The sequence below is a fragment of the Oryza sativa genome, chromosome 8, assembly GCF_034140825.1.
Source record: "Oryza sativa Japonica Group chromosome 8, ASM3414082v1".
In the NCBI taxonomy this organism is placed as follows: Eukaryota; Viridiplantae; Streptophyta; class Magnoliopsida; order Poales; family Poaceae; genus Oryza; species Oryza sativa.
In genome coordinates this window covers 24,465,039-24,474,561 of record NC_089042.1, presented here as the reverse complement: position 1 = coordinate 24,474,561, position 9,523 = coordinate 24,465,039, and the positions used below count along the sequence as shown (strand labels likewise).

Sequence of the window (9,523 nt, the reverse complement as noted above, 5' to 3'; positions counted from 1 at the left end):
TCGTTGTTACACGTGGCGTTGACGTGGCACCTACGTGGCGGTAGAATAAAAAATATGCGTGGGACCCGTTTGTCATTCACACACATAAAAAATGTGGGGCCCACTGACATGTGGGCCCCACATGTCATCCTCCTTCCTTCTTCCTCCTCCCTCTCTCTCTTGTTCACCCTCGGCCGGCGGCGGGGCATGGGCTGCGGTGTGGTGGCGGCCGGTGGGAGCTGAAGCGCTGGCGGCAGCGGGAGCTAGCTGGAGCGGGTTCTGGAGCGCCGCCGGCGTGGTGGACGGAGATGGCGCAAGGAGCTCGTCCCCCGGGTCAACGGCGACGGACCTCGGCGCGACGAAGAGGCGGTCGCCCCCCTCCGACGGTGGCGGCGGTCCCCCGAGTGGAGGAGTCGACGATGGCGAGGCTAGTGCTTGGCGAGATGGGGTCGGCGTCGTGGAGGAAGTCGACCGGCGGGGGTTGCCCTTGGCGTCGTCGATGGCCAAAGACGGAGGCGGAGGTTGAAGGCGGCGGTCCACGCGGTCGAAGCCAGCGGTGCAGCCGTGCCGGGGTGGAAGAGGGAGGCGGCCACTTGGGGCCGCTGCGAGACGAGCAGGACGGCGGCGGCGGCCACAAGTTCCGGCCCTCCGAGCTGGAGCAGGGCCGAGCCACCCACCCGCCACCGCCGCCGCCGCCGCTCCGGCCTTCCACCACCCGCCGCCGCCGCTCCAGCCCACCGCCGCCGCCACTCCAGCTAGCTCCCGCTGCCGCCGCCGGCTGAAGGGGAAGAAGGGGAGAGAAAGAGAGAAAAGGGAGAGAGGGAGGAGGAAGAAGGATGACATGTGGGGTCCACATGTCAGTGGGCCCCACAATTTTTTTTATGTGTGTGAATGACAAACGGGTCCCACGCATATTTTTTTATTTCTGCCGCCGCGTAGGTGCCACGTCAACGCCACGTGTAACAAAGACTCGGTCAATATTGCCACGTAGACGCCACATGGCGCTACGTCAGCAAAACCGCCTCCCAAAACCGCCCAGGGAGTCAAATTGCACCGGTTTTAAGAGTTTGGGGTCGAGATATTCGGTTTTGTAGTTTAGGGTCATGATTTAGATTTCGATCACTTTTGAGGGTCATGAAGTGAACTTATTCCAAAGGAAAAAACCTGCACTGTGATTAGTGCTTACCGGTAGTGGCCCTGCTTGTTTTTTTTTTTTTTAGAAAAGCCGTTGATAGAACTTAATTTTATAATTGAGTTTAGCCTTTAAGTCGCTCTCGTCACTCAGCTTCGATGCTTGGACAGCGCGAGTAGGCAAAATTAGTTGTAAGCCGCAGGTATAAAAATTAGGAGTGCCGTAGTAGAGTGGACAATTCGGTTGTTAATCATATACCTGGTGGAGTAACGAAAATGGGTATTTTAATTGGATGCTAAATCAGTCGGCAGCCAATCTGATTAATGGTTTCTGTTTAGGGTGGGATCGCCCTGAATCTTTGATGCTTACAAATTTAAATTTGCAACGGAAAATGCATGTAAATCGACCCCAGAAATTACTGAAGTAGATGTTCTTCCAGCCGATATCCCCTTTTTATTCCCGTTTATGCTCCACTAGTAGTTTCAACTTCGCTTAGGATGAGAGTAAGTTTTTTTTTTCCCATTATCTTGAAAAAAAATATCTGATGCAACCGGTTTCTTGGAGATCACAGGTCGCATCAGCACCGTTTGAATCTTGACTGAAAAATGTTGTTGGAGACTTGGAGTCCATTTTTGCTTTGCCCAGATTGGATAAGAATAGTGCTGGTCCTTTTCAGATTAAAAACAGCAGGTCTATTGTTTGGGTTCAGAAAATATCTGAGCCTTCGCCATCCTGATGCTTTTGTTAAGACCATACTCAATAGGAGAAAAGACAAGATATACGACAGATTAACACAAGCAATAGCGATTGGAGGTTTCGCCTTCTGTGTACCTCACAACTTTGTTGCATCATTCACTTATTATTTCTGCTTTTGTACAGATCAAAATGGTGCAAAGAAACGAGTTACAGAACATTGTCGCTCTATATAAATCATTGAGAAAAGTGTAAAAATACGGAGGACCAAAAAACTTCATGATCCAGTCAGATTATATTCCATCACTTCATGTTGACACAGTATAATGAATGGTATGGTATCTAAATCCTGCAATCTATGCAATTGCAACTATATATGGTCTACGACAACAAACTTTGGGTTGGCATCCTGATTGAAAGCAAAAAAAAATCGATCACAATGCCTAAGCTATTGCAGAATACGCAAAACCCACTCTTGAGGTCTAACAAATGAATCGGCCGTATCTTCAATCAAGCAATATATATACAGGGGGTCATACTGGTGGTCAGGAATGTTCAGTCGTTCAGTATTATGCACAGGGACTGTAGAGGTGAGAATTCTTATCTGGCATGTGGCAGCTGCTTCGATGCTAGAATGAACATCTCCTTCAAGCGAGCAGATGAACCGGAAAGAACACTCTTCTCGATTCTCTTACGGTGCCTAGTGGTCTTCGACCATTCAATCCCAAGAAAGACTTGTACACTACACGCCCTCTGTTTAGGAGCAAGGTCTTCGATCTGATACCGTATATGAATCTGCAAGAACAAGTCAGGTGAACAGATCATTTACAATGTTTGTTATGGTTCTATGCAGAAAGTAAGCATGATATGACTAATTGAATCACAGAAAATCATGTCTCAACAAATACTTTTTAAATTGGTTTAAACAAAAGTCTGTCTAAATAAATAATTGGACCTGACGACCTGTTTTCATTTTTCAACAGCATTTTTTTTTCTATACTTGTTTTCTGGAAGTGGTAGCATTTAGATTGTGCTAGTCTTAGTCAACTTGCCTGTTAGTATAAGCATGCACTATTTTGCTTAGTCAGGGTCAACTAAACTTCCCAGGTGATAAGTGGACAACAGCTAGCTTATCTTAATATGAAGCACCAAATAAGTAATAGTGGAGGGGTTGGCTTCAAATGTCAACGCGTAAAAGCAAACATTCGAGCTGAGTAGGGAGGCACCAACAGAAGCTTCAAGTATATGTACATACCGTGAAGAAGTCACCGAAAAGGATTCCTTGTAGTTCCATCACCTCTTCAATAATCCACCCTGCCTTGTTGGGCATAGGAGATTTCTGCTGGGTTCCAGTCACTTCACCTCCAATGGGAGACAACTTCCTGCTGAACTTGTAATGAATTTGTCTTTGATATTCATCAGGCTTATCTGATTCCCACTGTGTGGCTGAATAATTTAGGCATCCAACTTTATTCATGATTTTCATCTCAAATGAACCTCCTCCAAACACTTCCATTAGTGAGGCCATCTGGAAAGAGTCTATGTCAGTTCAGCTCTTCTGATAAAACTACATGATAAGTAGCTGACAAGATTATATAGGTGTAAGTTCAAATTGTCATGATCTGTAATAGTTCGGTGAACTTACATTGGCAGAAATCGAGGAGGAGAAAACCTCGTTCATCTGAAGGTTCTTTGCATCCTCGACTCCAACAAATATTCCACTGTCCTCACTCTGAAGAGTATCATTGTTTTGGGATTGTTCTTCAGCAATCTGCATTTTGTACTCGGAACTCAAAGATCTTGCTTTCCATAAGGCCATGATTGTCCTGTAAAGAACCAAATAATTATTTGTTCTGACAAGCTTAAACTGTCAAGAACAACATGTGCCATGCAACAGGAGATTTCAAGGTACTATATGGATCAATGCAGAGAAACTCTTTATTAAGGCGGTTTGTTTTAATGTAGCTAAAGGAAAGATTTAGTACTCCATGGTATTTTAAGAAAATAGATATTTACCTATTGGCCACACTAAATGATGCAAAAGACTGCAGACAAAACTTCAGCCTTCCATTGTCGACGCTCTTTGCACCATGCTTTGCATCCATGCCTCTACCTTTGTGAAGAGTTATTACAAGGGATGGACTCCATGATGATATTGATTGAGGTACTGCCTGTATCTCTTCAATATCTTCCCATAAAAAGAAAAACTTTGTTTTCCGGCCAAACATGCTTGAGTAAAATCCAATTGTTCTTGGAGATAAGAACAGATGGCCCTGCAATCAGAAGTAAAAAGAATCTTTCTCAGTTGACTGAACCCTTCATAAGAGAACCCATTACCCATGAGGATTGGAGATTCACAAATAATGACAAGTTAATCTAAGAATTTGATCACAAACAATCTAACTGATAACACTCCTACATGGCAATGACTTGGCACTCAGACCTGATTCTCAAAAATTAGAGAAGACATTTACTGGCTTCATCTACTATTCGTTTACTACTTGAAATCACATATGTACTAGTTGCACCAAAAAGATTCTTGAACTTTAGCTTATATATTTCAATGCAGATGTTTATAGATGATAAAAGTGGTCCAGCCAAAGTCCCAAATTGCTGGCACCAAATTTTCATTCATAATGAGTGACAGTGAAATAACAAGCTCAGTGATCATACATGCAATATGCAATTTGAGGAGTACCTGTGTGTGCAATTTTCGCTTCAAGCAGCAGGTAAAACTGCTGATGAGAAATTCTTCTGCTGGCAGAGAGAACAGCTCCTGGAATGCAGTATTAGTTCGAGGAGACCGCAGTGTCATCTGGCAGAAGTTAACCAAATCAGACTAGAGGAAACTTGCACTGTACCAGTATACCTCCTTAGAAACAGGAAGGAACCTGCTCACCTTTTTGCCAACCTCTTTCTCCATTTTGCTCAGATACTCAGTAACCATAGTGGATCCTTTTGAGTTGCTCAAAAAAATTCTCAGGTGCAACTTTGACTGCCAGGACTGAGCCAAGTTACCTTGAAGAGGAATCCATACATCCGCTAGCTCTGACAAGTTTGATTTTACAAAGTTAATTTCAGCATGTCCAAGTGAGGTAACTTCGTCAAATGGTCCATCAAAATCATATACATGTACATTCATCACTGATGGTGGATCATCCATGGCATCAAATTCAAAGATGTCTGCAATATTTAGGAACAAATTTTTAGTTGCTTGTGCCATGAACCTTTGTTCCATAATAAAATCCAGTACATGTAGTTATATACCTAAAAAAAGAGGGAAACATCTAAAAGGGAAAAAATTTGAACTGTAATGCCAAACACATACCATTCCACTGAGGTTCCAGTGTTTGGAACTTGATTGAGCTTGTTTTACTTTTACCGTTGCAAGTAAATACCACATAAGGATCAGAAAAACCAGTAGCATCAACTGGAGCCAGTTTGGTTCCCTCAATTAAGGCAACTGTTAACAACCATCCATCACCTTGTGCCTTGACACCATGATCACCAACTGCACACATTTGTGAGTGTAAGATTCAACAATGAAAAGCACTACATCAAGAAATGCAAATCACATTATTGTGGTACTTGTTCATATGTTTCTGAAGAAAATAAAATACATAAAAGCACCATGTGTCGATGCCAGGGAAGTGGAGTTAATTAATATTTTTTCTTTACAAATTTAGTGCTAAACATCAACTGCATCTGAAATTATTGTTTGAAAATATAAGCATGAGCTTTAATCATGAATTCTTGCATTTCCAGAGAGATTTTTTTAGTTACAACACTTTAGAGATGAAATATGACGAAACTGAATGAGAGGGAAAATGCACCTTTTTGCTCTCTTGCCTGAATAAAGCATGAGATTTTTTTATAGATGTGTCGTAATTGAAGAAACAAAAGCCCACCCATGACAATTTCACTGAGAGAATCTGGCAGATCTAATCCAGGAAACTCGAGCCCCTTATGTGCACCTGAACTCCTTAGTTGAACATGCACAGCAATGTATATGGTTACAAAAAGAGAGCATAAAACACCAAAGTTGCAGAAGTACAGAAATGCTATATTCCAATCAGACTCCTGCCCCCTCTGCAATGACGCTAAGACTTGTCCCTTGTCAGACCCAGCATCTACATCAATAGGCTTGATCTTCTGTGACAGCAAATCAGAAAACTGTGCATAATTTTGTTGCAACCCTTGTTTTGCTCCATTTTCTATCATACCTTTCATCATAGTACTCTGAAGAAAATTTATGCGCCATGAAATTACCAAATGTGACGTCAGTTGCTCAGAATCAAGTTCAGGACCTGGCAAAATACGGAAAAGAATTTCTGTCCGAAAATAAGTACCACAAGGAACATCAGGGGTGCTAACACTCAATAAAACTGAATATCCATTTCCATCAGCTTTCAAATAAGACTGTTCTTCTGTTGCTTTAACAGCTTTAACCAATTTGGATGGTGCAGTTGTATAAGTTATCACTCTCTTCAAGGACTCCCCATCACTATCAATTTTCCAGGATTCCATTTTGACATCAGAACAACCTTGGAGTTCAACCACTGTTTGTCGAAAATTTGAATCTGGCGAGAAGAGAAAATTGTTCAGATCACTAGGCGATGTAATGTACGACTTGTCAACAAGAATTCCTTGTAAATCTACAGGCATTTCAACTTCTTGATGTTTTGATTCAAAGTACTTCAATAGTTCATCAAAAGGAGTGTCTGTAGATGCACTATAAGTTTGGCTTCCAGTTGCAGGAGCTTCATATCCTGTTGTTGCTTCTTGAACATCTTCTGATTTGTCAGTTGTTACCAAGGGGGTAGTTACCACATCATCGCTTTTCCTGACAAACATTTGACAGACACGATCAACAAACGATGGCTTATTGGACTTATCCGTTTTAGAAACTTCAATCCCAGTGGAAGCTGCAGCAGGAATCCCATTAGATTTGTCCTCTGCAGTAGTTTGATTTCTGTCAGTATCTTGACTACAGTTGTCCTCTTCAGTGAAACCAGCTCTGCCCAAATTCCCATTGACACTTTCTTCTTGACAAGCTTCACTTTCTTGATAAGATAATGCAACGGATGTTCCTGTGCCCTGACTTGATAGAGAATAATCTTTCTGTATGTCAGTTAGTTCACTAACAAGATCATCGGACCATGAGCGTGTGGCACCAGCTGTTTCCAAAGACATCGCGACACAAATTTCTCCTGCAAGGTGAAATCAGGAAAGAAAGAAGAAAAGTGATTATCATATTTTTCGCACAATGAACCGACATATGATTCAGACATCTCAGATGTTTGTAGTGCTAACAATATGAACAACGCTATAACCTTAAAACACTCAATTCACATGAACAAAGCAAAAGATTCGTGTGCCAAATTAAGAAGTAGGGAAATTTCCATCAGTTACCACAGTCAATCGCCTTCTCGGTTTTGCCTTTCGGAAGAAGCTGAAACCACCGCGCGCCGAGCGAGTAGTTATCAGCAGCTAGAACATCCTCCAGTGGCACCTTGACTTGCCCCAGGAAGTCATCGATTCCAATCATGTCCTCATCGTAGACATACAGCTTGAGCACGTCCCGGACATCGCCGACGGAGAAGCTGAACTCCTGATCCCAAGCCGGGTTCAGGTTCTTCTTCACCACCTTGGTCTTGAACCGCTGCTTCCCGAGCTGCAGCTTCACATACGGATCGCTGAACCCGTTGGAATCCATGGCCCGCAGGTTGCGGGCTTCGATCACACGAACATTCAGCCTCATCTCGACTCAAAACTCACCCCCCTCCAAGAACACAACCTTCACCTCCAACAAATCCCCCCCAATACGAAACAGCAAGAAATGGTGGGAACCAATCACAGCCCGCTCCTTCCCCCCAATCCAAAAACGAAATCAGGCCGGACAAATCCAAGATCGAAGTAGCAAAGAACTCTCGCGCAGCCAGATCAAACCCCCCCCACCTCTTCTTCTGTAACAAGAACAAAAAGCGCAGCGCCTACTTTCCACGGATCATTACAAACCCAATGACGCGGAGGCACAGCTAAACTAGATCAGACGCACACGCAACGACGACGACGACTCGAGCAGGAAGGAAGAAGGAGTAAGCGCGCGCGCACGCGAACGGAAAAAAAAAAGAAAAATCTCAGCATTCGAGTTATATACTACTACTACTCCGTACAGCGCAAAGTCGCGCTCGTTCTTGGTTGGATCGAGTCAAAAGCCCAAACACCACATGGACTGCGAGATTTCGTCAACGCGCGCGCGCGCGCAAGCAAGCAAAGCGAGGTCGGAGGAGGAGGCACAAAGGGGATCGACTAGCATGGTGATGGTGGTGATGATGATGCTAACCCTAATATTAAATTCGGCGGCGCCGTCGCCCTTTTCGGCGCTCGTGATTCGGCTCCTCTCCTCTCCAGGTTCCGGGCTTCGTGTCGGCTTCTTCGTCGGTGCGGCGCCGCGTGTGGAGGGGAGGATGTCGCCGTCGCGTCGCCTTTGAAACTCCTCTCGTTTGTTTTAGGTCCCCGAATCTTGGCGAGAGTGGGGGGTTCCAAAACGGCCAAAGATGGTGGCCCTGATCAAGCAGTAATAACATGATAAGTACAGTTACTCGATTAAGCTATAGTCCAACAGTCTTCTTTTTTCTCCCAAGTCCAATGTGTTGCTACTATTTTTGTTTTAAGAAAAGAAGAACACCCTTTAAGTCATTTTTATTTGATTGACACTATGAATTACACCCTTTGTCTCAAAATGCAGTAATCAGCAGAGAGATTTTATCTAGATTTATACTATTAGTATGCGTGAACGTATCTAATCTAGTACTGAATGGATATATTATGAGAAGAGGGAGCAATGCCAAATAAAATTAACTGAGGGAGTATATCGCAGAAGGAAAACGAGCTCTCTTTTTCTAAAGGATTGTCAGTGTTTAGAGGAGGTAAAATAGCATGCTATAAGCCAGCTATAAGCATATTTTAAAAGGGTTAATTAGATTCGTGCCATTACAAATTTCTAGATTTAGAAAAATACCATTACTATTCATGAAATTGGAAACATACCACTACAATTTAATAGGTATTTGAGATATGCCACTGCTTACCCATCGTCATACTTTCCAATTTTCTTTTTACCAAATTACCCTCTTCTTCTACCTCCATCTTATTATTTCTCCTTCCCATTTCTCTCTCTCTCTCTATTCCATTGGTCGATTCTTCGCCGACGAGCACCATTGGGAGCAAGGCGCCGCCGGTGTCCCTCTCCGGCGAATCCCCTGAGGCGGTCCTCAGCCACAACATCGCTGTAGCCGCCGACCGCACCATCTCGCGCGCGCCAATGTCCTTCTGCCTCCTCGATGGTGGCGGGGAGGGGGAAGAAGAGGAGCCCAAGGTCGGCTTCGAGGTCGCCGGGAGGAACCCTGTGGTCGTGCGCTCAATGGGCGGTAGTGGCGGGAGTGTACCAGCGCGTTAGCTCGAGGAGCTCCGTGACGGGGACGGGCTTGCGTTGTTGCTGAGAGCACCGTCGTTGGTCTGGGCGGTGCGAAGGAGGAGCCACCGCCGACGAGAAGGCCGCCGCAGCCTCGCCGACATTTCCGCCGTGCTGCCCACATCTTGGCGGAAGAAAATGAAGAGAGAGAGGAAGAAAAAAGAGGATGTAGAAAGTGTCAGGGTTATGGATACCATATACCTAATAGTAGTTGACTAAATCTCGGCAGGACCCACCACATA

The 9,523-nt window shown here is 44.3% G+C and overlaps 1 protein-coding gene across 2 annotated transcripts; it reads right to left on the bottom strand.

Moving 5' to 3' along the window:
• Positions 1–1,939: 1,939 nt before the first annotated feature.
• On the bottom strand, positions 1,940–8,360 carry LOC4345911 (C2 and GRAM domain-containing protein At1g03370). 2 transcript variants are annotated; one of them, XM_015795482.3, is made up of 9 exons: positions 8,151–8,360; positions 5,638–7,014; positions 5,133–5,315; positions 4,704–4,987; positions 4,503–4,619; positions 3,821–4,077; positions 3,450–3,630; positions 3,060–3,332; positions 1,940–2,599 (listed from the first exon to the last, which is right to left on the bottom strand). In XM_015795482.3, exons 2-9 carry the CDS (start codon positions 6,995–6,997, stop codon positions 2,405–2,407), a joined length of 2,850 nt encoding a protein of 949 aa, XP_015650968.1. In that variant the 5' UTR covers positions 6,998–7,014; positions 8,151–8,360; the 3' UTR covers positions 1,940–2,404. The 2 variants fall into 2 exon arrangements, with proteins under 2 accessions (XP_015650968.1, XP_015650967.1); XM_015795481.3 differs by lacking the exon at positions 8,151–8,360 and adding an exon at positions 7,217–8,104.
• Between the last annotated feature and the right edge of the window lie 1,163 nt (positions 8,361–9,523).

What these genes read in the sequence shown, in the direction of transcription:
- LOC4345911 (XM_015795481.3), bottom strand. Translation starts at nt 7,565, where the DNA reads ATGAGGCTGAATGTTCGTGTGATCGAAGCCCGCAACCTGCGGGCCATG. An exon ending in CGAGAAGGCGATTGACTGTG is followed by an intron (nt 7,015 to 7,216) that starts GTAACTGATGGA and finishes TTCACCTTGCAG; the next exon opens with GAGAAATTTGTGTCGCGATG. An exon ending in AGCGAAAATTGCACACACAG is followed by an intron (nt 4,078 to 4,502) that starts GTACTCCTCAAA and finishes TTCTGATTGCAG; the next exon opens with GGCCATCTGTTCTTATCTCC.